Consider the following 26677-nt stretch of genomic DNA (forward strand, 5'->3'; position numbering starts at 1 on the left):
AACGACGAAAAAAATGTCTTGAATTAAGTCGTTTACGTGGGTCCAAAAAAAAAAAAAAAAATTAAAATGTTGTGAACGCATTATAGTATTATCAGCTTATTGTAGTAATCGTCTTGGTGATTTCCACAATAAAAGCGTGAAATAAATGTATTTTTCAAAAAAAAAGAGAAATGTCTTTTTTTCTAATGAGTTGATTCTGCGGCAGTCATAAATGTCCGATTTCTCGTTTTATTTTCTTGACGCTCAAACACTACGTATTATAGTGAGATGGAGGCACAAAAGTAAATTATAAATCTCAAAGGTTTTTTTCCTGTTTCGAGTTGTTAAGTAAAATAATTAAAAACGTTTTTGTGAAGTTGATGCTTACGTATGTATAGGTATACCATAATCACTGTGAGCGAGAAAGACGATTTGCGCGTTGGTCTTTTGTTTAGTTAGATTTATCGTGCATTGTAATCGAAAGAACGAAAAATACTTTTAAGAACATCTAGTAAGTTTTTTACCTATGTACAAAGACTTCTATTCTTAATTTCTAAACTAGGAATATCAAAAGATAACAATAATATTAAATCTAGTTACATAACATTATTATGCACATGTGAAACTTATACAATATCGTAATACGTAATAATTACCATTGATAATATTCATTTATAATATTACCTATATTATAATAATATGTCAGTATGTAACAGTTGCGGTCGGTTTATCACTCATTCATGATTTTGTTACATTATATAGTTGATCAACATAGTATAATAATATATCTATAATATAATATCAAAACACGAGTGGCCAAGTGATCTTTAATAAATGTTATGTTATAATATTTTTTTTTCGTTTAATCTGCTTTAGGTTCAGCGTAAGTCATAAAAACGGACACAAAAAAATAAATAAAAAACTTATGATTCCGATATCAATAAAGTGAATATTCAATTCGGCTATATATATATATATATATATAATATATACCATCGGATTTTAGGTCAATCCGTTGTATATTATATTATTATCAGAGCTTATATCACTTATAGAAGCACTCGTATTGAATTATGTAAATAAGTTAATGTAATTATATGTTTTACAATTATATTATCATTCCGAAAATAAAGTGATGGGTTCTGAAATCAAAAATATATACAGAATGTTTCACCAAGCATTATATGTTCATCCATTTTTTCTACTATAATGCAGTTATAAAAAAATCTGAATTTTAGAATTTGTAAAGACTATATTTTTGTACGATTTTTAAGGAGTGTCTGTCCTGTGGAGATACAAACTTGTTTTACAAATTACAATCATTTTTTTCTATTTAAAATTATTTAGTGGATAATTTTTCTGAAAATGTTAACATATCAAAATCACAGGTTAGGTTTAAAGATTTTAATGATTGTTGTTAGTATCAATATTAATAATTTGTAAAAACGGTACAAGTATAAAAAATACTAAGTTAATATTATATAACTTTTAAATTAGTTAAAATTTTTAAAATATTCCAAGATTGAATTACCTAATTCATTATTGAATGAAAAAAATTGGGGGGTGATCATCATGCTTTGCGAAGCATCCTGTATATTATATTATTATGTAGGTCGTGAGTTAACCATTTCGAGTTAATGGCGACGGCGTTCGGCATTCGATGTGTACATAATATAGTTGACATTAATCGTCCGGCATTAATGGGAGAGGAAAAAAAAATATCATTACGAGCACATTTCGGTAAAATTTACTACCAAGTGATGCGCATGTAGTTTTGCGCTGCAGCGCGTCGCGGCTTATTCTATCGTTTTGGATTGTTACACGAAATTTGTTACCAAAGCGCGGGCGGCGGTCGAAAACACAGACACACAAATGCGAAAACTGTAGTACATACGTAACCACAAAATATGCGAATACCGAAAGGAAACCAGTAATTGCATTTTTGCCGTCATATATTTTTGCATTCGTTCCCATACGCATATAATATATATATATATGTGTGTATTATATATGTTGTACAGACGCATTCCGATGATGGAGCATTAACGTTATTGTGACGTTGTTTTTTGTTCCCAAACGGAAGGCTCAATTAATTATTATTAAATAAAAATAATAGGAAAGCATAAATTACAATTTTACTTGCTACACGGTTTTTATTTCAATATAATATTTTATTACTGTTTTTTTTTTATTTATTTATTTATTTATTATTTCTATCTTTTTTTCACTTTTACTCTTTTTTTTGTATTTATTTACTTTCGTCCGTCTCTCTATGACAATATTATAATATGTACTAGCAAACTTTTTTTTTTTATTATTATTCTTTGAATGAATACCATCTATTGTGTCGCACATCAGTGGCCGGATATCATTCTTAACTTTTTTTCATCATTTTTTTTCCGGACGTTTAACAACGAAAACTCATCTCCGAGATAATATTATTATACGTATTCTTTCATAAATTGTTACGTTTTGATTTTTGGTATTTTTTTTTTTTTTATATTATGTATAATAAAATAATGCGACGAGACGCTCTTAAAAATTGCACATTATATTTATAATGTAACCATATTGATTTACACAATATCAGACGAGCGTGGGACGCAAGTTTTTAGAAAAACGAGAGACGTCGTTTTCCCCACAAATTAATATTACTATGATCTCGCAGTCAGAGTGGTCGGATATCAACAACAACGGAATATATTATGCAGCGTTCAGTATCGCACACAATCATTGTTAATAGCATTTAATTACCGTGGTTCTCGTCGTCTGTACCTATAATACTGATGTAGCTATATACATAGTCTAGTCAGAATGGATTATATTTTTGCACGTTTCACTTACGACGTACCTATTATAATAATATAGTCTCATAGATTCGTTCCACATGCATCTGCGGGTTTAAAATTCGTTGTACGATAAACCGACGATATGCATAACGGATAAAAATTAACGATATTATTATATTGAACACATACGAGTCGTAATGGGTATAAATATACACAATATAGTTGCTAATAATTGTGATTGGTATTAAATTCCATTCGGTCGTTTTATAATATTATACAGCTCCTAATAACACAGATCACGGCATTAAAACGATTTTCCAAAATACTCCAAAGTGCATGCAAGTTGGTCTGTATTGCAAATAAATCTATTTCTTAAGATAAATACCGTGTACGTATCCAATGAAAAAAAATAAAATTAATTAAAAACAAGACAAAATGAGATCAATAACTTTATTTCATTAAACATCTTGATTGCATCTATATTTACACAAACCAATTATAGAGTAAATTGATTTTATGATTCAATTTTAATTAAAAGTAACGTTTAATTTACATTCTAGGTTAACGAACAAATTCATTACAATAATTTTAATCTCATTCGTTTTCGTTTAAATCGTTTTCATTATTATTATTAAATGCGATAACAGATTCTCTTGATGATTTTTTTTTTTTTTATCACAAATTCCAATACATTTCGTCAATATGACTCACTTTTTTGTATTACAATAATAATTTTGTTGATGCCTTTTACTTTACAGTTAAAAGGTGTTGAGCGGAAATAAGGTTTCATGGGAACGGCTTATTGGTGTTAGCTTACATGTGATCATAATTCGGAAAATGTATAATATAACATCATTAAACCTATTCAATATTCATTAGTGTTGCATTAACTGTGCAATTATAACGCAATACAAATAATTCTGCGTGATACATGTATATCACTATTTTGTATAATATTATACCCATCTAACCGTAATAGCCATCTAGGCGTGTATAATTACTTAATATTTCTATCGCTCAATCCGGCATCTACGAGTTCCGGGTGTAATATTAAGATTTTAATGATTTTATTGATCTTTCATTATTTGTTCTATTAATAAAATATAATCGTTTATAAAAACGATCACTTAAATACAAATAAAAATCGAGCGCTGAGAATGGTCGCTATGTGTTGTTCAACTTTTATTTTTTTTTATTCTATTATAATAAATTGGTTACTTTTTATTTACTGATTAAGTATCTATTAAATTTAAATAAATATATTAAATTAAAGATAAATTAAAACAATTACGTATTTGAGGTATTTAACTAGCTAGTTATTGAAGAATAAATTGTTTTAATAGTTTAGCTTATATTACTTTACAGATATATAAATAAAACAACTTTATGTAAAATGGAAAATATGAAACAATAGATCTCCGTAGGCTTATTGTTTCCTATGTAAGATAATATAATTGTATTATTATTCTAGGGATTAAACTTCTCAAATATTTTCACATACAAATAATTCATATTGTCTTTCTTCCATCTTTTTTTCAAAACTTTGTCAACTTTGGTTCTTTGAACCTTATTGCCAACACGTGTCGGAATCCATAGTGTATATCATTTTGGGTATAGATGTGATAACGTGCAGAACAGTCAAGACAATGTAACCGGAACCGGAAAAGAGACCCTTATTTTCAGTTTTCAGCTGAGAACTGCAGAAACCGGAATTTTATGAGTGTTTTTCATTTCTAAGTTAAAAAATACTTTTAAGTCCTTTATAAAAAGTACACATATATTTACTTATATAACATTTGATATTTTTTTTCGATATAATACAAAGTACATAAAATATATTATATCTATTTATAAATAAATATAGTAATTATATTATATTACTCGGTGAATTCAATTAAATACCAACATTTTCGGAATTTTGTATTCAGCAAGAGATAATCTTCTCAAAAAGTATTATTATTTAAATTTATTAATAATGTGGTAGGTATTTGAGTGTGTAAAAATGTAATAAAATGTATAGATTTTAGCGCTTATAAAAATACATAATGTACCTATGCAGGAAACGTTTATAATAATAAACGTTGGATACAAATATCCAATAATTGTCTAAATAGGTACCTCCTGTAATATTATATTATAATACATTACTCTGCAGTAAAAAGAGATATCATTGCAAAAAGTAGGTATAGCTATTATGTATTTTATATTTTCCATGTTTAAATATTATTGTGCTTTAGGAAAGATTCAGTTCAGCGACATGTCACAGTAGTAAAAAAAACGGTGATTGACTGACTATAGATTTTTTAAGAGCTGCATTAGTCATGTTGTGGTTCTTCAGAGTCGATTTCTGTTCAACGATACTATATCGATATTCGACTAGATGTTCCATTTGTTTTATCTTCCTGCTGAATAAGAAAAGCAAAAATGGAAAACAAAAAAAAAAAAAAGATAAAAAAAAGAACAGTTGCAGCGTTGGTTTAGGTCTAATTCGGCAGAAGGGAAATAATTTAAATAAATTATTCGCTACATAAAATTAGATTGGAATTAAGAATGAAAAAAAGAATCAAATCAACACAAAAACGGGGAGAAATTCACAGACTCGACTTATTTGCATTTCAACAAAGTCAAGCGGTGGAAATGGCCGGAGGATATGATAAAATGTAATATTATGTGTGCATTGTGCATGTATACCAATAAAACCGCCGTAAAATAAATTTCTTATTAGTAGTTAATCGAAACATACATGGGGTTGATGAGAGGAATCATAAAAAATTAGACAGCCATACCTATAAAGTTGCTCTTTCTCTAAAAATAAAAAAAAAAACGATTTTTCCAGATCACTCACTTTATAGAAGCATACCAGCGATGTGCGTCGGGAACGAAAAACTTTTTGCACTCAAACGACGAATTTCCGGCAGTAAAATAATTATTATTCGTTATGAATGCGCTGGACTATAATAGGTACCATACTGTCTATATATATATTATAATACTTCTACGATATTATATTATTATAATAATGTATATATTTTCCATATTGCGTTTCGCTTTATTATAATTAAATTATTATCATTATTATTATTTTACTCTCATATGCATATAATATAATATTATGTACCTACTTACTGTATATAACATTATTTGTATAGGTTATTGAATTACTGTATGCCCTGTACGGTCGCGTATATAATATGTACATTGTATACTGTGATATGTTGTATTATAATTTGTTGCATGTAAATAAATGCAAACATTGCGGTGCACGAATGATATTAATATTATATTATGTATAATATTTTTAATATAACAATAATAATTACTATTAATATGTTGTGTGTACATATTATATAGTGGTATAATAAGTATATTATACCTACGATATGTGTCCAACAATAGTCTCGTTATCCAATTACGGATAAATAATAATTAGGAATTATAAGCAAGTCCATTAAATTGTACAGTTCTCTAGAGAGTTTACACACGCAAACACACGCGTTTGCTTAAAGTTTTCTGATGTTATCGATTCGTTGATAAATTCTCGCCATTTGCCAATAATAAGTACCTAGTAAGTACTATATAATGTATACTATACGATATTCATATACGTTATTTTTTATGCTATTATAGACGCATGTTCGTGCAGCATATCGTATAATTTTTATCGAATAATATAAAAATTAATAATGGTAAAATATCGTTTCCTTATTGTCAATCGTAACTCGTAAGTCGCGACGTTATAATAACATTATCGTATCTCGAATGATATGTATTTTCGGTAAAGATAGTCTGCAGTGATTGAGCAGATATACAGGGCGATTCTTAGTTTCACTAAGTTTTAACTTGGAGAATGTTATAATATAATGCTTACATTTTTTTTTTATAATTTCCTTTATTTTTTTCATTTTATATAGGTATTTTATCGGTCGATCCGCCCGACTTAAAATTTCGGATTTCAGACGAGCCTTGCGCAAAACATCCTCGACATTCATATACGTGGTTCACGCTTTCGTCGCGATTCATAAGCCCCAAATTTTGATCTACAGCAGATTTTCCGCCAGTCGAAGATGATATTTTATACTGTTGCTGGGCGATGTACACAGAAATGTCCAACGTGGAACGTGTTGAAAACGATACCTACCGGCTTTCGGTGACGACGCGATAACGCGTTTTATCACAATAATGTTATTTGTTAACGTGACAATATAATTTGATGCGTACATATTACGTAGCCGTCGGAACGGCAACGAACGTCGAACGCAATTACCGACGACATCTCGCCATATTAAAACGTATATTAAGCGAAACACGACTTTTTCCACTCTGGCAAGTGTAGATCCGGAGAAGTGCTATTGTGATAGGATTTAAGATGAAAAATATCGTCGTCGGTATCGTTTGCCCGCCCACTCCCTCCCTGCCGAACAGTGGCTTGGAATGCGCTCGCACTGTATTTGTTCCGAACGAATATTGACTCGTCTGTATCGTCACATGACTGCTCCGTTTCTTTTTTTCCACACAAAATGCCATTTCGTCGTACACTACACGCGAACGATTATTATTATACAACATAACACAATATATAATACGTATAGGTACCTATATATAGTTTGGTTAAACTTTTTTAGCCCCCACTCGACTACGACGACAATTAAACATACATTTAGATTTTCGGCGTATTGCATCAGCCCACGCTTGTTTTTACGGCGATAAGTCGTACCTACACGAGATTCGTATATGATATATTGCCGTATTTTTTCAACCAAATTCTTGTGTTTAATTTGTCTCGTCTGTTAAATATTTGAACAATGTTAAGCGTCGGATTATTTTGCTGTGTTATTATCATCACGGACTTGATTTGTCGTGTGACAGAATGTGGGATAAGTAAACGATTAATTTATCGATAACGTTTATTACAATAACGTGATTTTGCTCGGAGGGCATTTGCAGTAATTATCGACCGCGCCGTGTACACAAACACGTATCTTCGGCAATTAGGAAATACATTGTAGGGCGATCGAAACTATTATCTTAAAATAATAAAATCGTATGCGGGTTGGAGATAGGGCTAGGTGTTATACAACACCTATATTATTGATTGAAGATTATCTTTCTCTATAATGACATACAAGAGCAAAGTACGATCACGCGTCCCGACTGCATGATAATATTATCGTGTTTGTTGTACAACACTCCAATCGGTCTTTAATAACGGTAGTTAAATATATTAATTTTTTTCCCAATCATCGCTATTATTAACACGTTGTAAATCGAAATATTTTGAGCACCACGAGCATGACCATTATTATTCGTTTTCCTGTCTTCGAAAGTCAACATCACACGCGTACCTACGCCCGAACGGTACTCGCGTAACACGGGTCCGGCAAAAGAAGTCGACACGAAAGAGTAGCACAACACGATATTATTATAGGATACCGTAGCGATAAACCCGCGCCTAGGTGTCGGCGGCGGGCGATTACAATATTATATTATAACATCGTGATTTATTAATTTATCGCGACAACAAATGGCAATAATGACTAAAATAAATCGTCGCCGGGTGCGTTTTAGCTTAGCGTTAGGCGTATACTATATTATTGCATTTTATTAATACATATATATTATATTACAATAATGATATCGGCTCTCGTCGCTCTCTCGGCTATGGCAAACCGCAATATTCTAATTTTCCGACGCGAAACCCGCCCACGCAGACGGACGGCGGTAGCGTGCACCTCCCCTACGTCACAGTCGATCCTCTTCGTGCGTAACGCAAAATAATATTATACCATTATTATTATTATTATCATTATATGCACTACTCAGTCCGATCGTTTTCGGGCACATGACATAACATTATACGACTGTGCGCGCACACATACACATTACACACACACACGAATTCTCAATATCCTCGTACAATAGATATTATTATTATCGTCATTACGTATAATTTGTATACATCTACCTATACGAGGTGTAATATACATATATATTATTTTGTCAGACGGAGCATGTAGAATAATGTCGTATAGATAGTCGTCCCTCTCCGCCGACAACGAGTACGGTGCGCTTTATTCCGAACACGTCCGCCGCTTTACGATTGTAATGAGTTATTTGTTCCCCATCCTCGATCTCTTGTATTTTATATTGTTATTTTAGGTTGTGCACGTATATTATGTTTAGTTTTTTATTTTTTTTTTACAATTTTTCTCCTAAACGACACAAAAGAGACAATTTACAAAAAAAAAACGGGAACAGGACACACACGCGTGCGCACTATCGCCATATATGCCGCCGCCGTATTATATAGAGTTGTATTGATGAAAATTTCCTGAATGCCAGCCAAGTACGACCGAAGTAGTGCCACGAATCGGATATAGTTTAAAACGAAAAATAATAAAAAAAAAACATATACACATTAGTTATAGATTGTCTCGTTAGTCCCGATTATTGCATAGTAATTTATTTTTAATATAAATACATTACAGCAACCGTTTCAAGAGCGTTATATCGTTCAATCGATGAATATAATAAATATAACCATAATATTATATTAATTTTATTATTTTAGTGTACATCTTTACAATAAAAACGTGCAGAAATATCATGAAATTTTGTAGGTCATAGTTTCATTAAGTTTTTAAACGTTTGTCAATAAAATAATAATTCAGTATAATTACTATAATTTGTTATGCTAATCATTATTTTATGCATTGAAAAAATTAGTAAAATATCCAGCCTCAAATTAAATTAAATTAAAAAGTATCTATAGGTGATAGATTTAAAATGTGACGAAGTTGATAAAATGAATAAAATAATCAATAATCGCGAAACTGTAAAAAGTTTAAGGTGATATTATAACTGATTTCCTTGTAATTTAATGTACATTTCTATAAAAGACTGAAAGCTTATTTTCAAAATATTCAGCATCCACTTTTAAATAATCGATCTACTTGTATAATATCTTTTAGTATATTATATATTTAAAAAAGTAACAAAATACCTAAATAAATAACGAACAATATTATAGGATATTCGATAGTGGTAGAACTATTGTGAAATTTGTAGTGCTTGAATTAAAGTCATTTTCGAGTATAGCCTGTGGGCATTCACGGTTTATTTGACATAAAAATGCTTTGCGGCCAAAATACCATCGATGGATGTGCTGTATCGAGTTTATTGTTATATACTGAATAGCCTTTTTTACCGTCTCTCAAATCTGAAGGTCCGATTTTGTGTTTCCGACCCTTCTGTTTGAATTGAGTAGCCAATTTACGATTGCCACTCGAACGTCATCCCTCGTTAGCATTTTCACACTCATACGTGGTTGATACGTAACATCGTTATAATCAAACATTGAGAGTAGTCCAATTTAATATATTATCAATTTTTTTTTCTTTCGTCGCTAATATATATATATATATATATATTATTTTTTTTTTAAGTTTTTTTGTAAGTGTTCCAAATATATTATGTAGTGTAATTTTATCAAATTGCATAAAACTCATTATAAGAAGAAACAAAAAATTTTAATTGAATACCTAATTAAATAAAAACGACAGCTAAAATATTCGATTGTTTTCAGATCTTGTGCATCATTTTCTGCCCTCGCGACATCTAATATTTTATACGCAGACCATTACTAATGTTTTTGAGCATTCATTAAATATTTGAATTAATCAACACTGTATTTACTATTTACTATTTACGCCACGAAATCCAACACACATTTTTTTCAAATTACTAGTTTTTTTTTTCTTTTATGTAAAATGCAAACATATCGATCTCGGGTGACTAAACAACGATAGTTTATACAATAAACAATAATCGTGATTCGTGACGGACGTGCATTAACTATTAGTTCGGTAATTAAATGGTGTGCCTTTAATAACGTATGATGATATTAGAGGTAAAGCACGAACGTGCTTCTGTTTAAAATTAAAAATAAATTATACAATTCGGCCAATAGTATTCGTTTCGGCTGTTATATATTTTATGTAAAAAACATTATTACATTAACAGTAATAATTGTTATTATTGTAATGAAACACGTAAACGTATACGATCGTTGTCTATAATATTATAATTTTATATTGTATTTTAAATTACCTGGACTGGTTTGCCAACTGAGACCGCCAATGAACATTTTCCTGGAACAAAAATAAAAATTCTCATTACAAATTTTGAAAGACATTTCGAAAAACATACCTATTATAATTATATGTATATGCAATATGCATACGACAGCGCATGCGTGCTTAAACTAAAAAAAACAATGTATATTATTTTAAGTGAACGGTGTGTATTGTTACAAAAGTATATTATAGACAGGTACCGTTAAGTAAGTATTGAAAAATATTGCATGCATGGACCATACAGCATGCAGCATGGTACTCACATTTCAAACGCTCAGAGTTGAAATAATAATATAATAGTCTATATTCGGCTTAATTATGTTTATTGTACAGTACAGTGAAATAAAATAACGAATCATGAATTGCCTACGAAATGATTGATACCCGTCAGCAAGATCATCCTTAGAAGGGATCTTAAAGATATTTGTTAAGTTTTAAATATAAATGTATGTTAGGCTTTGAAATAATTATATTTTCGAATTGGACCTCGTAAATACTAACCTAACAGCCCGTCATATTTTCCACGAAAATGTTGATTAAATGTCGACCGTAAACGTCATTTTAGAGTATTATTAAATAATAACATTTCATTTTACTTTGTTAATATACAATTATACTCAAGTCAGATTTGTTTAAAACCGGCAGTTTCATATAAGCGATTTACTATTAAGTATTTATGTCCCGTTCTTTAAATACAAACGACTGGAAATATTATGTATAGTAGTTATATATTTGGACTCAAAATAATTAAAATATTTAAGTATGCGTTGTAATTTTTTTTTTCTTCTCAAAAACATATTTCCATTTACTCGCCAGAGCGTTAACTTTTTCACAGATGTATTCTAAAGAACATTTTTAAGTTATTTCAGAAATTTTAGACAATTGGATTAGTCACGTTGTATAGTCGGTCTGTGTGTCGGGCTTTATTAGTTTTCCAAAAGTAATCATTTGTAGTGTATATGTGTATTTTTTCTAGTGTATTTGGGAAAACGCCAAAAGCACTGTGTACGTATTGTTTATTATCTGAGTGTATTTAAGTGCCAATAAATAACATTTTTTTTTTTTATATTTATAATCACACATCAAAATAATCAGTGATTAGACAGAAAATATGTGAAAATATTATGTAAGAAATATGAATGAAATTAGCATATTATTTAAACTGGTGGTTCGCAGGTAAACTGAAACATTGTTTTTCGTTTTGTCAACTATTTTCATCTTCTGATATTTTGGATGTCGTCCAACAATTAGTGTTAAAACTGCGCGCGCACTATTAAGTGTACCGCTAAAAGACTGTACACAAACTCCGTGTGTGTATGTGCGTTATTTACGATACCATGGAATACGCTATAGGAAACGGTAAAGGGAGCCAAAAACGTTAGATCGTCGAACGGCATCACCAAATGTAATTATTATTTTCGAATACTCAACAACTAACTTGTCTTGTGATTACTCAGTTCAATCGAAACTCATGCTGTCGCCCGTACTCGACAATATAAAATATTTAATTTCAATCAGTTCTAGATGTACTGTAAAATAAGAGCTTTATTTGAAATAACCATAACATTTCAACAGTGTGAGATTAATAAATATTTAAATTCTCGACGCTTCGAGTTGGGTATTTCGATCGTTAAATAACCGTTTATGTTTTACTGTAATAATATATTACATATATATAATACATATTATATACTATACAAGTACAATTCCGTATTCAATCTGAAAATATTTCATGTATAATATGAGAACAATTAGAAACGCTTAATTGGTCGTAGAGAACACAGTATTTTAATATATATTAATATAGTATATGAATCGAACGACTAAAGTGAGGGATTAAAGTGACTATGATTGTCACGTCGAGTGTGGGCTGCAGATTATTGATTGTTCTCCGCGGAACGACGGCAATAATTAGTAAGAATAGTGAGCTTGGGTCTATATACCTCCCGCAGCTACTGTTATTATTGATATTATTGTTTGGTGAAAATACAGTGAAAAAAATCAACGCCGAAGCGTATAAATATTATAGTATCGTGCCTAGTCCTCAACACAACGACGAGATTTTCACGCCGTCACATTTGTGCGGGGTCGACGAACATCATGAGTGATATCGTGTCACGAATACCGATGCATGCTTATTATTATGACGTAATTTTTGAATACTACGTTGTGGGGTCAGCAATTAAATTTGAGGGCATTGGTTACAAGTATATTACATATTATGTGACTTACCGACTACTTTTCGAGTTTAATAACACACACGAGATCTACCCATCATTACTTTGGGTTTAATGTGCAATGACCTGCTTCTACGTTTTATTAACCGTGTATTAATAAATAGCATAATATTATGGAATTTTTGGAAAACTTTAAGTTATTTAGATATCTACATCACAAATTATTTACCTGACAACAGCTAGCATGATATACTAACTGGTATTCTTAAATGTAACAATTTTAAATATTTATTTGGGTTTGTATATGATTAAGTCATTAGGGGCATATTTAGAAACAAATAACCGGAAGGCAGAGGGGGGCACAAAATAAAACAAAGTATGTATAATAATAATAATAATAATAATAATAATCACTGTTTAAAAATGTAGGTACACTTTGACAACTTAACTTTCAAATCGTGTTAATACGTAAAAATATATCATTTAAATTTTAACTCAGAGTATTATAGCCCAATTTTAACCCTCCCCTTTTCCCTTCCTAACTATAAATACCCTATTGTTAGGCATGCATATTTTTTCAATATTTAATTTATTATTGTCTGACTGTGACGTTAATACACCGGTAGTTTAAGGTGAAATTCGCTGTGTTGCAGCCATTCGACAGCACTGCAATATAGTGTAACAGTAATCGCTGCGGCGTGGCGCGCAAACAATGATTTCGATCACGCAACCGACAGAGACCGGCCGACAAATGTGAGCATAAAACAATAATAATGTGTACGATATGAAAATGGCGATTATTCACGTTATCGACCCGTGCAAACAGTTTACCTTTTACCGTTTAGCGGCGTGGTGGCAGGACGATAAGCGGGATTAATGGAAACCACCGAGGACGAGTGGAACCGGGCAGTCGTACATTATAATTTATTATATTATATAGTGCATATTAGTAATGGCGTATATATATGTGTGCGTATGTGTAATGGTATATATGTTATAATATGATGTACAATTTGATTGCATTGTCAAAAGTTTGTTTTAGGCAGCTCACACAATTCGCGACTTTCTCGACCAAGATCCGTTTTTAGAGTATACATCCGCACTCCGCAGCTTTTCTGCGGCCAGCAATCTAAACCCCACTCGCCCTCCCGTTTGAGAGTAACGCACCGATTCCCGCGAGTCCCTCGAATCCACCCTCGACGCAATCTCTCGCCGCTTCTTTTCTCTCCTCTCGATTTCTTTTTTTTTTTTTTTTTTAAAAAGATAACCAAACGAAGACATTGTCGAAAAGCTATAGCTATACAAACCACGAAAAAAAATAATAATAGTAATAATAAAAAAATCGATAAGACGAACAAACAGTTTTTTGAGAAACCTTGTTTGGTTTGCATGAGATTATTGTTTTGGATGGGAGAGGGGGCTGGTACAGAATGGAATTTCCTTATCTTATTGTTTATGGAATATAATATTTTCAACTGACTTGTCAAACATCGAGACCGGGTTTAAAATATCAACGCTACAACCTGCGCTCGAGGCTTTTAATATTTTACACATATCATAATACTGTAACAACAATGGGAAATAAATTTTGAGACAGTTTTTATTTTCTGTTTTGTCATCAGCTACTGCCAATTCGCCCAATTTAACGTCGTTACACACAAAAAATACCTGGGAACGCACCCTCTGATTTTATAATACTGTACTGTTATACGGACAGTATTACTGCATTTTTCTAATAAAAAACAAAAATTGACGACTACCGAATGAAGTTGGTAAGCGGAATGTTCAATTATTATCTCTAATCGACTTTATTTTATTCAAGATAGCTCGTATATTTATATTTAATCAATCGTATTATTTATGATAATAATATAAGGATACCTATAAAAATAATCCTACGTGCGCGTGCGTATGAATGACTGTAATATTATTATAATATACAATTAACTTCATTGTATTACACCGTAGTATAATTAAGTTTAATATATTACATTAAAAACCATTGAATACAAATCGTTGTTGGTAAATTGACATACACATAATATAGGTATACATTATATAATAATAAATAATACGATAAACCAGTAAGTTTGATTGTATATAAAATTAACTATATTAACTGCAAGCATTGCAGACGTACGATGATTATTTAATTTTATGTCGATCATAAAATTTATTATTATAAAAAATTAAATAAAACAAACAGTAATCGTAGTTAATAATATTTCATTAATAAACCGTAAATTTAAATCTTTGTTATGTCATCTCATAATAATTACACAAAAACGTTGTCTTAAAGCATTTGACATTTGAAAATTGAATGTCATTCACTGTTGATAGTTGGACTAAGTAAAAGGTATTATGCAAATTTAAATTTATTATGATAAAATGTTCTTTATAATTGATTATAATAAATTAACATTGACTACAATAGCCATTTTTTTTAAAAGAAAATATTGTAATATTACCAACATAATATTATTATTTATTATTCAAGTATATCATTTTAATACAACACAATAATATAACTATTATATTATCTGATATCAATAACATTTATTATTTCTATGAAATTCCCGAGAACATTATTAACTATTTAAAAAGTTATTGTTATTAATATTTAGCAGTTGTTGTTCATATACATTATGTATTTTTATGTTAACGATATAATTTTAAAGTTTTACAACCTGAAATAAGTTAAATTTATGTTACTTGTACTACCTTATGTATATTTTTCTTCGATAGTAAAAGTAGTATTATTCCGTATTGATTCATTTATTTTAATTGTTATTCTTTAAATAATTAAGTATTGAACATTACGTAACGTTTCAATAAAACTTTGAAAAATCGTTAGAAAATCATGTTATTATTTTGTTCAAAATCAATGTAGATTTAAAAACATTTCTGAGGTTATACAAATATTTTATTGTTTGTTTCCCAAAGTTATAGTGCGGTTGTATTATTATTTTTTTTTTTTTTGTTGCGATAAAATGTTTGCTTATCGTCTAATTAAACGCTACCGAGAAAAATAAACTGTTAATAACCGTAATAGTTCTATGATTTTCAATGATAAATTGGATTGATAGCAATTTTCATATATTATAATTACTATGTTATTAACGGTGTAAATGTCTACTATATTGGTTGTACATATCTACAGTAAAAAATTTCACTTATTATTTTTTTTGTCTACAACATATTATTTGTATGGTATAATATTATGCCGTCAGATAATGATTGAAAATATGTTCGATTATATTTTTAATTAACGAGAAAAACAACAGGTGTTTTTATTTCTATTTAAAATTTAATATTTAAATTTTCATTTGTAGGTAGTAATAATTATAAATATATATGCGTTTAGTAAATAATACAAAATCGTCTTTCCTCAGCTCTCTGCACGTGCATAACACTCTCGATACGATTAGTTTCGAGACGTCAACTTATTTTTACGGCAGATAGTCGAGTTAGTGTCATCATAATAATATTGTGAACTCTACTGTTCAATGCAGTTTCGGTATCGGGCCTCAACGAGGTTGTATTATTCATATTTAAAACAACAACATCGTTTTTATAAATAATTTGCATGTGCCAGCCGTACTCGGGTTGTTGATATACGAATACGCTGAAGTTGCCCTACATCACTTATTGTGTTACCTCCAATGATTTATTCCTGATTCACTGCAGTGACAAAATTTATATACACGTGTCACATTGGTGTGGAGGTGTAGTTTCCGACCATCCTCTGAAATGTATAACGCCGTTGTCCATCATTTAATTTATCGGTTGCCATATCAAATGGATAGACAAGAGACGGCTGTTGTATAAAGTTACTCAGAACCACCCTCTGTCCGTAATCAATCGCCTACTTATAGATCTAACTTTTGGTATTTCCACTGTAAATAATGATAAAATCATAGTGCGTGACAGAGAAAAATGACATAATTTAAATAGAAACATGGACATGGGTCATCTCTCATTTACTCGCAGGTTTTAATGTTGAATTTTAATTTGGACTATAATACGCATTTATAAAGCATTCGAGATTCTATAAAATAATAATACTATCGGTAAAATAGTAATAAATTATGTTTATAATAGTGGTAGATTGTACGTTAACACATTTTGAAAAGTAAAATAAACTAAATTTATCTATTTATATAATCTTCGTAATCCTTTAACCGGAAGTAGACGAATACAATTAGTCAAAAATCAATTAAACTACCGATATGAATTATAATTATTGAGCACGAATATTAATTACTAACTAGGTTAGATTAAATAATATGAAAGATTGTTTTACAAAAAAAATGTGCACATTTATCTACACCGAGCTCGGTTGTAAGCTGATTTTTATGAAATTTTAGACTGCATGTTTTTTTTCCGATTAACATAAATTATATATTATATTGAAGTATAACAAGTTAGGTGTACCTCACACATTTAATCAGACATGTTTTGTGTGAAAAAGCAATTATTATATAACGCGTGCGCTATGTATATGTAGATGCAAAACTATATAATTTAATGTGTTATAACAAAACAATACATCGAATCCTATAGAAATCAAAACGATATTATAAATTGTTAGTAATTGTAACGATATATTTTATGTTATAATAACATTATAATAATATGGTTCCTAAGAAATGTTAATTGGAAAACACTTTGAAGTAGCGAATATAATACAACTGTAAAACTGGTCGTATTTTGCTAACGACACAGACTGTTATAACTTATTATTTATTACTAATTAATACAACGACGATTTCGACAGCACTACAATAATGATTGTTGTCGAACAATAACCACATATTATTATTATTATTATATGGAAGCGTTAAAGAGTTGTAACTTATAATTATTGTGTTTCTTGCGTGTACACGCGTTTGTTTGCAGCTGCTATATTATATCATAATATTCATAATGGATGTTATTTGAAACAAATTATTAATTTTTTTAAATTACATTAGAAATTTATAAAAATTAAAATTTACAATTTTTAAATGTTCGTAATTTGTTTTAAAATTTAAGTATAAAAAAACCTATTAAGTGCCATAAATAATATTTTTATCTTGTAATATGGTAATTGGTCAATATGCTTTAATATTAAAAATAACATGGCAAAACATAATAATTTCGAACATTAAAATCGCATGTTACGTATTATAGCAAAACGGAGATATCATCATGTGCAGGTGGTATAACGCACTCTTAACTACGGTAAAAATTACAATTTTATTCCCAGCATAAAGCACTACCGTTCCGTTTACGTTCTATTTAATCCTTGGTGCCAATTAATAAAATTATTATTTTACTATTATTTTTATTACTTTAACAGCATAATAACTAAGTGGTTTATAGATCGATTTATAGATACTTTAATTAATTCAATTATAATAGTATACAAAATACAAATACGTTTTTTCTACACTCGTTTAATTTAGATAACGAGATGTATACCATAATAATAATTAATATAATGCCCGTCATTGAAAATTATATATTATTAAAAAATTCATGTATCCGCGTTATAATAAAACGATTCTTGGTCAAAAAAGCACCAATAAATTTATCGATCGATTCAATTGGAGAGTCTTTTGGCAGAGAATTTTGTTATTAGGTATTATTGGTATTAGTCCTGCAGATTTCCTGGATTGTCAACTAGTACGCATGTATAAAGCACGCTAATACTTGTGTAGTTGTACAAGTGAATAAATCACAAACAACTCAAGAATAAAAACATTTTTTGTAATTGTTTTTTATAGATCCAAAAATGTGTAACATAATCTAAGTAATCTAAGATAGTAGACTCGTTATTTAATCAGTTATGATCAGCCAGGCAAAGTGTTACTAAAATTTGCGAATTATTTTAATAATATTATAATACCTATGAAATTCGAAATTCAAATGGAATTTAATCGAATATTTCTATTTATACTAACTATTTTATTTTATAATTATTCATAAAATACGTATTGATTATGTATCGTCATTAATACGACACGTTGGGTAAATAGCTTGAGTATAATAGTATAATTATTTATTAGTAAATAGAAGCTAAACCAGAAAATCGCTATAAAAATATAATATAAAATGCATTACTCGATTCCGAGTCTTGCCGTCACGGTGAGGTTTGCGATTTGTGTGTTTGGTCACAGTGCGATTGTTATTATAACATAATATTATTACATATGACAGACCAAAATACTCGCTGTATAATATATAGTTAAGTGTGTATATAATGTAAATATAGAAAACAAACGATTTTACTATCGTTTATCGTTGTAGAAATCGCTCAACAACGGCAACGCACTCGATAATGCGGTTGATTTTAATGACATTTTTTTTTTTTTAAATCCCAAACATTAAACCGACCGTACCTGCTACATAAATGTGTACGTCTAGAGTGGATGCCAAAGCGATTCGTGTATAATGTATATTATCGCACAACGAAATCGGACCGGTATTCAAACAATTTCTCGAGCGTTACATACTGAACGGTAAGTACGCCTATTTGCGTGCACGAATATAATATATCTACAAATAAAATTCTGGACCCGACATAACTATACTGCAACAGTATGCAGGAAGATAAGCTCATCAGCGTACGCGAACGCCAGACGGTGTTCATTCCCGATACCTTACATGTTATTCCGACCCCCTATCAGAAACGGGTAAATATTTGTTTATAGGATGAGACTTCCGACTAAATGACAATATATTTACGTAACAAAAACTTATTTTGAACGTTGTGATGAGTGAAAAATACATTCGCAATAATCGAGAGACACAGCTATAGTTGTAAGTTTATGTTTATATAATATCCATGCTATGACCTGTAAGTAGGTATACAATATAGCCTATATATTATAATATAAGTACTACAATATTGCTGGTCAAAGTATTTTCCTATTTATGTTATATTTATGTTATGTTATTTTACTGTTGTTTAGTGTACAAACTCTAAATTTATGATTTTTTTTTTTTTTAAAAATTGATGAAACGAAAATAATAATGATAAATAAAAAAAAGATCTCATTAGATAAAAATATAAAATAATATCTACGTGTATTTACAATAATATTAAAATCCCATACCTGTATGTGTGTTCTCTCCAACTTACAAACGTAAAATTCATATCGTCGATCTAACTCGCAATTCCAAAATGACAACTTTTCAGGAGAGGTACAAAACGTTTCATTAATTTAAAATATTTTATTAAAACCTAATTTCTTCAGAACTTTAACAGCTGATTTCATGGAAAAATAAGTAACCGATTGGAATGATAATAATTTTAAAAATGTATAAAATTAATATATATAAGAAAATAAAATAGGTAATCCCAAAATTACACTTTTGGAGTTATAATAATTTCGAGTTAGACCGACGATATGTCGATATAACACATAATTTTCAAGCTTGAAAATTAAAACATCTTTATAAACTAAAAAGTGAACACAGATAAGGTTAGGTTGTTGCCGTTATTTCAATCATTAAGATGGGTTTCCTACACTACATACGTGTACGTGTACGTGCATAGAAAATTATTTTCTGTGATTGGTTGGTATACACGGTAAGCTTTTTGTATACCAGAAAGTTTATACGTTCCGACCAATCACATAAAAGTATTTTTATGCACGTACACTAATACATGTGTAGTGGAAACCCACCTTTACTCTGATATTAAACCTAACAACACAAAATTGGTTCAACTTAACGCAGATTTACCACGGTATGCGTTTACATAAGTCAAAGAAAACACAATATAAATGGGTGTAAAATTATTATTATTTCAGAGAACGGCGCGTTGTTTCGAGACAAACATAATATAATATACAGAGGGATGAAAAGTCTAAGCCACCAATTTTTTAATTCATGACGAATTCAATACGGCGGCAGTCATCGTTGCAGCTGCGAGCACCGGAAAGCACCTACATATAGGTAATAACACTACATATTGTCCATTATTTATTTTACAATATATGCAATACACAGGTATGGCCCTTTATTGTTTTTTCGTTTGTGCGCACGAAAAGTAGCAGTCGCGTACACAGAATACAATAAGTCGCATACAATGATATAATATTATATTATATATACGTACCTACCTACCTACCTATACTGGCACACGGTACGAATATAACGAAAATAATAAAACAAAGTACGGCCATAAAAAGAGCCCGGTACCAGCCCTGCAGCAGACCGTGTTCGCATCGTATTACGCGCACTAACACGCGGGCGCGTATTGCACACACATATTTTATTATACATAGTGCGCCCGGTATAATATTATACAAAATATTATATCCGTACAGGGTGGGCAACCGAATTTTTCCCTCTTTTCGGCGCTGGGCCGACGCCGGGAAAAGTGGGAAAACACCGCAAAAGGCCACCCTGTACACGGCGGCTGCAGGACGTGTTCTATTATTGCGCGTATAATACACGATATTATTATACGTATAATATCATAGGTTAGGTAAAATATGACTAAAACGATTTTTTTTTTTTGTCTTTATATTATTATATTATTGTAAGTTCTTCGGACGTCGTACAGCCTCGACGTCGCGAAATACGTATTTTATCATCGGTATTCTATCGCGGCTGAATGCAGAGCACATAATGTTATGCAAGGTAATATTATATTAGGCACGTTATTATATATTATATTTAAGTACTGCACTCAGACAGTATATGCGCGGAGAACGTCGTCGTCGGTAAAAATCCGTTTCGTACGTTTTATAATCGCTTTCCAAACGTCCTGTAAAACGTTTATATTGTTTATTTATACACACACATGCTCGTGTATATATATATAAACCTAAACTCTGTGTACAGTGTACATAACGCACCGCGTAAGCGTGTATTCTGGAATCTGGAGACGATCGTCGAACGATAAAAAAAATATTAAGCGAGCGACTGCGTTTCGATCGAGGGACCTACGCTATTATCGTTATAACTATATAGATATATTTATCATATTATTATATTTTCTATCAATCTCGCACAGCGCCGTTTACGTCACATATTATTATAATAAACATTCGTTTGCTGTGGAAAACAGAGAAATCCCGAACGTCGCTGCCGCAATAACGATCTGTAGTTTCGTTCCGACGCGTATACTGTTTTTTTTCGCTTTTTTCCGTACGTTCGTCGGAGGGCTTAGCTGTTTTGTGAATATCATCGGCGGTACATTTTTCACTTTTATGGGACGTATTGGCTCGTTTTCGTGCTCACGACGTCCATTAGATTCGCGACCGGACAGCTTAAACCGACTATTTTATATATATTATTATATATTCGTCCTACACACACACACACGTCATGATTACATTCAATGGCGGCGGCATTAAAAAGAAATATACACTTCCGAATTGGTATACATACTGCAAAAACGCGTATATTATGTGACTGAGTTCCGCCGGACTTTCGAGGGTATATTATTATTATTATACTTTATATATTATCGGTTTTCGAGCGGTTTCCACCAACGTTATTATTAATCGTACTGCGTTTTTCGCGCATTACTATTATTCATTTTAGTAAACTTATGAATCAAAGTTTAACGATCTATAATAATTAATCGCAGTGGGTACTATTTTTTCAACAAAAAAATTCAAAATCAAAAACCAAAAAATATATAAGTAATTCGTAAAATATATTACTCAGTGTAACTGCAACTTGGAGGTGGACTCCTTTATATTGAGAGATCTTTATTATAAAATGATACCTGGATATTGATACGAGTGAGATCTAAACTAAAAATTATTTTTATATTGCATAAATGCATAGCCAATATTTTAATTGTATAATGATAATAATGATATTTATAAAGATATTTAATATTTAATAATTGATATTTTATTGTTTATTTATACCAAATTATTATTAAATATATATTGTTTGAATTTTAATAGTTAGTGACATTGATGTTTATTTAAATGGAGAAATCGTTAAAATATCAGAAATAAGACTGCGGTGCAAAGAGGCAATTAAAAAGGTACAGTTTTGAAATTTGGACACACTTGGACAACGCTCTATGATTGTACACCTATATAAGTAGAAATCCGACTTATATACATCGACCATCATACAAGACTCGTGAAATTTATATCACACATCACACGTCTCATCAAATAAACGTAAGTACCTAAGTGTATCTACTTATTTAGTATAGGTATAATAATTTACGTGCAAATGATTAAAATATTTATTTACGAGCGTACATTATAATAACGCGTCTGGACCGTCGTCGGACGAACTATATTTACTAATAATGACGAAAATAAAACTCGTATAATATACAACATTAATAGAATACTCGCACAGATCTTCGGTGCCGAAGAGCCTTTGACTACCACACTTGTTACATGTTACAATATAATGTATATAGGTATAAATGCACCGCAGCATAACTTCGCGGCCGATTTATTTCCCCGCAACCGACCATTACACGCCGCTTCATCAACGCGTCTGTTATATATATTATTATAATACGCGATTCTCTACGCGCGTGCACTGCCGCCGCGTACTCCACACATTAATCTCACCGGGTGCCGCGATTGCAGCGGACAGGCACCGTTCCGAATATAGCTCGTCTAAAGAATAATGGTCTCGCGTGTCGTCGGGACACATATATTATGACAAATAGCAATATGTACGTCGTGTTTCGTATTCCCAGCACCGAAAATCGCTAAAAATATTGTGACGCGACGGAATTATCTATAGGTACAATAATAATATAATAGTATAAGTACAGACCTTTATATAGGCAAGTACATTTAATTATAATTAATGTGAACTGATTCGTATAAGTATAAAAAATGAACCAAGTTCATGGTCTCGTTCATTTTATTTAAGCGTTTAAGTTTTTTTTTTTTTTTTATACATAGATAAAATTAACTAGCTTCCCCTCTCGTCTCAGCGGTTCTGTTTAACGTCGTGTCAGGCATGTAAGTTTATTACATTACCAGGTGCACATTGCTTAAATCATTTTAATTGAAAGAACACTCTCTTCATACATGTATTTTTTTTTTTTAATTTTCTTCTATAATTCAATTGAATATATGGTTTATGTAAGCTAAACAATATTAATAATTTAATTGATCATACGAATACATTAGGTAGGTATGTAAAAATAAATAATTACTACATATTATAGTTAAACAGTAAGTATTTATAATGTCGTGGTGAAAAAACTATAACAACCCTATAAACATTAATAAAGAAAAATCTAAATGTTCTATACTCTTTAGTACAGTCGTCAGTCACAGATAAATTTATGAAATTTTATACTATAATAAACTTTGAAGCAAAAAATAAAGTTCATTAAAACACATGAGTAAAACTCAAAGTATATAACTTTATACAAATTACTACAGAAATGTCACAGACAATAGGATAACTGCAAATGTGCGGTAAAGGAATGACGCGCACCGTATATCCATAAAATTATCATCATATTATTCACCCATATTACTGCACTAAGCGTTGTCGCATGATGTTTATTATACTTTTGAGCAAACATTGTGTTCAATGATCATGCTACGCAGCGCGAGTCATCCTAGTCGCCGTGGAGATCGAAGCGCGAGAATTTATGTACTTACATAAACGTACACGTTATTCGCGCTTTCCCAGAATCTTAAGTACATATTATTATTATTATTATTATTATTATTATGTATACATTACAAACAGGTAAGAGTGGTTATACCACGGTTCTTACGTAAAAAAAACATCCCGCTAGAACGTTAGTTTTTTTTATCTTTCTATCTTTATTTCAAAGTAGGTATATACTCGGTTGACGGGTTTTCCGACGCATACTCCTTAGTATGGTGGATGTAATATAATGCACAGCCGTGAGTTGAGTACCTCACCAGAACATTTTATTATAATAATATATTCTGCTATGCATGCTGTGTAATACAGTAGAGACAGTAGAGTACCCACACACTTAATATTGTGATATCATAATCATTAACCGGCGGCGATGATGAGCGTCTCACTGACATCGTCAATTTATATAGTATAATATTGAAATAACAATGAAAGTGTAGTTGCAAGGTATAAGTGGCTTGGCTTGCAAAAAAAAACTTTTAAAATCCTTTCTTGTGCGCCGCAAACGATATTATATTATACGCGTATACCTAAGGCATCAAAAGCGCGTATTCTACTTCAACGTGCACACGATATTATAATGTAGATGCAAATCGCGGTTAGCAATAACCTGATACTAAATGTGCTCGATACACTGAATTCCGGAACTAAAGCTATGAGTTCTATGAATTACACATGCTTTAGTAATATCGTCTTGAATAATTGATTAATATATGTTTTGATGTGTGGTGTACATATAGTTTGTCTTGGTCAATAACTTTTCTTCTATTTAACATTTTTGTATTTTGGTTAGAGAAAATTTCTATTCTGTTAGAGTCACTTAGAGATCCCAAAAAATAGTTTTAAAAATAAATTAAATATTTTTTTTTTTTTTGTTCTACCTAAACTCAAAATAAAATAACATTTTTGTTTTCGCATATATTTACAATTTTGTCGACGTCAATATAGATTTGATTATGATTATGTAAATATTTGAAAAAAAACATTATTATAGTCTGTGAATATTACTTTTTTTCAGTAAGCAAGTAGATATAGATATTATAAAAATATTATAAATATAGTTATGAACATTTATAGAGTTTAAGCTATTATAGTAAACGGCTAAAAAAGTTTTATGCGCATAATATAACATGAGACTAGCGGTATGTGTAATACACGAAGACAAGTATGGCAAGAAACTTTGTACATACATTTTAAATAATCGTTCGAAGTACCGTTTTAGCATAAAAAATATTAATATTGTATTCTAACAACATAATCGAGAAACTTTTAACGATTGTGCCAGGGGTTTCGATAATATAATTGTGTAAGAAACAAAACAAAATCTCGCACGTGTCGATAACATGTCGTAGCTGGTAGACACCTATATTATAGGTATATGTAAGAATATCGTGTTGCTCTGAATTTTTTTTCTCGGAATTTCGCTCTTTTTCCCGCTTTACCAACAGTTTTCATGTATACCTAGTTGCATACTATTTAGTACATATTTAATACATACATTTATATTATATATATATATGTAATATAAAATGTAAAAATCGTTAATTAACATGAAGGTTTTTAGCTGGTAAAAATAAAATAATAATTTATCAATAATATTTAATTAAGTTAGTGATATTATTATGAACGGGTTGTTAGTAAGAAAATACTGGTAAAGTTTTTACTAGCAATTGTCACGAGAATAAAAAAATAAAAACCTAAACATAATATACTTTACGTTAAGCTGTCGTTGGAAAAATAAATCCATATTATACAAACATGAAGTATATACTGTATTATAATTTATAATGTATTGTATGTTGTAAAAAAAATTTTTTTTGAACGTTTAAGCATGAGTGATATATTACTATTTTTTACCTACGTAAGTTCCGAGAAGTCGCACAATGCTAATAACAATGATAATAATATAACATTTCGTTAATCGTAAAAATCACAAACGATCGTCATGGTTTTTTTATAAACGTACCTTGTATAGTTGTGTAGT

General features: G+C 30.3%; 1 protein-coding gene across 8 annotated transcripts in view; it reads right to left on the reverse strand.

The window, feature by feature from the left end:
* Positions 1–26677, reverse strand: part of LOC114131383 (RNA-binding protein Musashi homolog Rbp6) — a 368433-nt gene that overhangs the window by 328100 nt on the left and 13656 nt on the right. For all 8 annotated transcript variants that reach the window (XM_050198728.1, XM_050198726.1, XM_050198727.1 and 5 more), the window contains exon 2: positions 10875–10915. In XM_050198728.1, coding sequence (XP_050054685.1) covers positions 10875–10915 — 41 coding nt within the window. The remainder of the gene's footprint in view (positions 1–10874; positions 10916–26677) is intronic.

This window comes from Aphis gossypii, chromosome 1 (assembly GCF_020184175.1).
Source record: "Aphis gossypii isolate Hap1 chromosome 1, ASM2018417v2, whole genome shotgun sequence".
Lineage (NCBI taxonomy): Eukaryota > Metazoa > Arthropoda > Insecta > Hemiptera > Aphididae > Aphis > Aphis gossypii.